This window comes from Monopterus albus, unplaced genomic scaffold (genome assembly GCF_001952655.1).
Source record: "Monopterus albus unplaced genomic scaffold, M_albus_1.0 scaffold162.1, whole genome shotgun sequence".
Taxonomy (NCBI): domain Eukaryota; kingdom Metazoa; phylum Chordata; class Actinopteri; order Synbranchiformes; family Synbranchidae; genus Monopterus; species Monopterus albus.
Genome location: NW_018128042.1, coordinates 644207 through 648318, shown reverse-complemented (window position 1 = coordinate 648318; position 4112 = coordinate 644207). Strand labels below are relative to the sequence as shown.

Below are 4112 nucleotides of genomic sequence, written 5' to 3'. Positions count from 1 at the left end.
TTGTACCCGGTAATTTTTTCCATACGGGCTCTGAGAGACGAGACAGTCCAAGTAACTACAAAACAGTGCTGATTTATTCAATGAACACAGGTAAAATTAACATTACACACTCAGGCATCTTGCACCTCCAAACTGCTCGCAGGCAGATGAAAGATGAAAGACCCTGAACCCACCAGGCCTATACATTATATCTGTTTTGGGCTAACCCCATACTACACAGGGACGTCAAACCGTGACGTTTCTGGTGCCAGCCGTGCAGCTGGCCATAGTATTAGTCAAAACATGAAGCAAATCAATGTGTGTGTGTGTTGTGTGTGTCTGTTGGTTAAGTGGTGTGTAGCTAAAAACATTCTCACACGACCTCTAGTAACATGTCGTGTCTTAAACATAAGAACATATTATGGCTAAGGCTACAGTTATACACGTCATAATAATAATATTAAACACCCTGTCTGCTGACAGTCATCAACTCTTCTCTCTAGTTATCCTTGACCAGATGTACCCTGTAGAAACTCATAAGCATGACTAAGCATTTAACAGTCTAACTAGACATCCTATCTCCACTAAACATTTCTAATACATAAAGTATCTATCCAATATCTATCTGACTAAAAATACCTAACAACAGCTATACAATCTAATCTGATTCAACTGTTCTGCCATAATGCCTGCTTTAATGATCCTTATAATATTGAGGGCTCTGTACAGTGATATATTTTATCATAAAGGTAATAATTAGTGATGGTTTTGTGGATTTGGGGTAAATAGAGGACAGTATACAATAGCTATTTCACATATTAATATCAGTCCCCATTTACTCAGCTATATACTACTGAGTGGGACACTTTTCAGTATATCATGATGAACACACTATGTAGCAGAGGTTTCTGTACTAATGCTCAAACTCTTAATTGATTAGTGAATTGACAGAAAACACTCTCAAATGTGAGGATTTTCTCATATATCATTGTAAAATGAAAAACTTTGGGCTTTGCTCTGTTGGTTGCGCAAAACATAACATCACCATGGACTCTGTGAAAGTGTAACTGGCTTATTTTCTTGTAGTGGAAAAGGTAATCACTGATGAAAACTGTTTCAGTTTTCAGTCATTGTGTCAACACTGGGCCTAATTGTCAGTGAACCCAGCAACAGCTGGTGGAAAGTAACTAAGTACATTTACTCAAGTACTATATTAAAGTAAGGGCGGCATTGTGGCGCAGTGATTAGCACTGTCACCTCACAGCAAGAATGTTCTGGGCCGAACCGGGGACTTTCTGTGTGGAGTTTGCATGTCCTCCCTGTGCCTGTGTCGGTTTTCTCCAGGTACTTAAAGGCTTTATTCTATTATAAAGCCACGTCCGGTTCTTTCAACCAGGAACTCAGAGAGACGAAGCGGACCACTTGAGTATATAAAAAATATAACCGTGCTGGTTTATTCAAAGGATCACAGGCAAAATTAACATCACACGTCCAGGCATCTTCCACCTCCAGTACTGCGCACAGGCAGCCCGGAAGATGGAAAAAAGCCCCGAACCTCATAGCCTATACAATTTAATCACTTGGTTGGGCTAGCCCCATCCTACACAGGCAACGTCAAACCGTGACGTCACCTGATATGCCAGCTTGGCAGCTGACCAGAGCAGTAGTCAAAACATGGAGAAAATTAAAGTGTGTGGCTGTTGATTAGTGGTGTGTATCTAAAAACATCCTAGATGCAGCCTGCAGAACTCATGACAATGCACTAAGCATTCAACAGCCTGGGCTAGACATCCTGTCTGCCTTATACATTTCTAGACAACAAATCTCTAAATATCTACCTAACTAAGAAAATACCTAACATACTCTAGCTTCCTCCCAGAGTCCAAAGACATGCAGCTTAGGTTGATTGGGGATTCTAAATTGCCTGTAGAAGTGAGTGTGGGTATGTGCAGTTGTTTGTCTCCAAGTGTCAGTCCTGTGATAGACTCAGTGTCAGCTGGGACTGGCTCCAGCCCCCCTACAACCCTGTTCAGGAATAAGCGGTATAGAAAATAAATGGATGGTTGGATGTACTGAAGTACTGAAGTACAATTTTGAGGTACTTTACTTGAGTATTTCCATTTTCTGCTGCTTCACACTTCAAGTTCACTACATTTCAGAGGCAAATACAAAATTTTATTTGGTAACTTTAAGTTGGTTTTCAGGATTCGATGAATAAAACAAAATACAATATAATCATCAGACTTTATTGATCTCTGGTGGGAAATTCATAAGCTACCCAGCAGTACTTCAAATGATATGTCTTAAAGTAATAAAAAATAAGTCCACCTTTATGGGCTGCAACATTAACTTGATGAACAAGATAATGTGTTAGTAAATATAATTCAAAAATGCATTTCAATACAATATATTACAATACAATAGTATATTAATATTGAATGTGCCATTCTGCATAATTAGTACATTTATTTTTGATACTTTAAGCATATTTTGATGCTAATACTTTTGTGCTTTTACTTTGGTAACTTTGAATACAGAGTTTTTACAGAGTAATGTTACACTGTGGTGCTGCTAATTTTACTTACCTAAAGAATCTGAGTGTTTCTTTCACCACTGGCCAGCAATACTTCAGAAAACTAATATCAGCTGATGTATCAGTGTAGCTCATATGATCATACTTCCTACTGTATGTTTTAAAGCAATTAGTAAATATAGATAGAAGTAGTGTAATAGTAAGTACAACATTTCCCTTTACCATAAAGTAAAAGTTTTGCATAGCAAAAACTGGAAATATTGAAGCAAATCAATTATATCAACAATGGACAAGTTCACTACTTGAGTGAATATACTTGGTTATTTTCCACCACTCATTAGGACAGTAAAAGCGCTTTCTGGATTTGAATATGTTGCAGTACGGCCTCCTATCCAGTTGGTGGCTTCCATCAGTCTGAAAGTAGTGACAGCTGTGGTTCCCTTTAACTGTACTCACGTGGAGCTCATGGGCCGGTTCTGTCCCGCGTGCTTATAGAAGTATATACCGTCCAGACCGAGCTCGTGCCTCAAACGTTTGCCTTTTCGCAATTTCATCCAACTGTTTTTAAGTGATTTTTCACTGTAAACTTTGTAGCTATCGGTTGAAGAGGCACTGTTAACATATCTGACAGGTGTAGCATGATAGCCACACCGTGAAAGGACCAGTCGTTTGACTATTCAAGTTTACTATAAGTGTTAACGTTACCGGTCGTAACAAATTAACTGAACAGCTCCGAACTGCCGAGATGACAGTGGAACTAGAGCAGATACTTTTACAGCTGATGGAGCCTGACAATGCAGTTATTCAGCAGGTAACGCCGCTAATATCTTGTCCAAGTTAGCATTCGTTTGTTAGACAGATGACAAGTATGAAAACTAATGGCTAAAGTTAATGCCTGTCGGATTAAGCTAACTAATCTAGCTAGAAAACTAATGGCTAAAGTTAATGCCTGTTGGATTAAGCTAACTAATCTAGCTAGCTAAATTTACGTCTTGTAACATACGACTAGCTAACTGTGAAACCACAGTATTCTACCCTTAGCTGCTTACTGTCAGTGAAGGAGCCTCAACTTCATGTTGAAGAAGGAAAATCAAATTTTGGGTTGCGAGTTATTTGGCGGCACGTTGTAATATATATTTATGTATATTGCCTTTCTGTTATTTTGACAGTAATGTATTTGTGGCAGCCATTGTAACTTAGTGAGATCTCTCGTGTCCCCTTTTAGGCCACAGCCCAGCTGAAACAGACTTTCAAAGACCCAGCCATTATACCAGCCCTGTGTGCTGTCATGAGCGGCTCCCAGAACCCTCAGGTACTGTGTGTATGAGAGACTGAACAGCAAAACATAGCTTTATCTTATGGGATTCAGCTATCATTTCTACATAACATGAGAGAGTGATGAGTATCAGCTCATTTTTACTTATGACATAACGTTTTTTCACTTTACCTCTTATTTGTAGATTCGTCAGTCAGCCTCAGTAATGCTGAGGCTGAGAGTAAAGAAACACTGGAAGAAGATTAGTCCTAGTGACAGAGAGAGGTTTGCTTGTTACTTGCATGACACCTTAATATTACACACAGTTATTATAGTTGAAATTAA

At 38.9% G+C, this 4112-nt stretch overlaps 1 protein-coding gene across 1 annotated transcript in view; it reads left to right on the top strand.

The window, feature by feature from the left end:
• The first annotated feature begins 2926 nt into the window (after nt 1–2926).
• Nucleotides 2927–4112, top strand: part of ipo4 (importin 4) — a 16592-nt gene continuing 15406 nt past the window's right edge. The window contains exons 1-3 of the mRNA XM_020615324.1: nt 2927–3323; nt 3738–3824; nt 3973–4069. Coding sequence (XP_020470980.1) covers nt 3258–3323; nt 3738–3824; nt 3973–4069 — 250 coding nt within the window. The 5' untranslated portion in view covers nt 2927–3257. The remainder of the gene's footprint in view (nt 3324–3737; nt 3825–3972; nt 4070–4112) is intronic.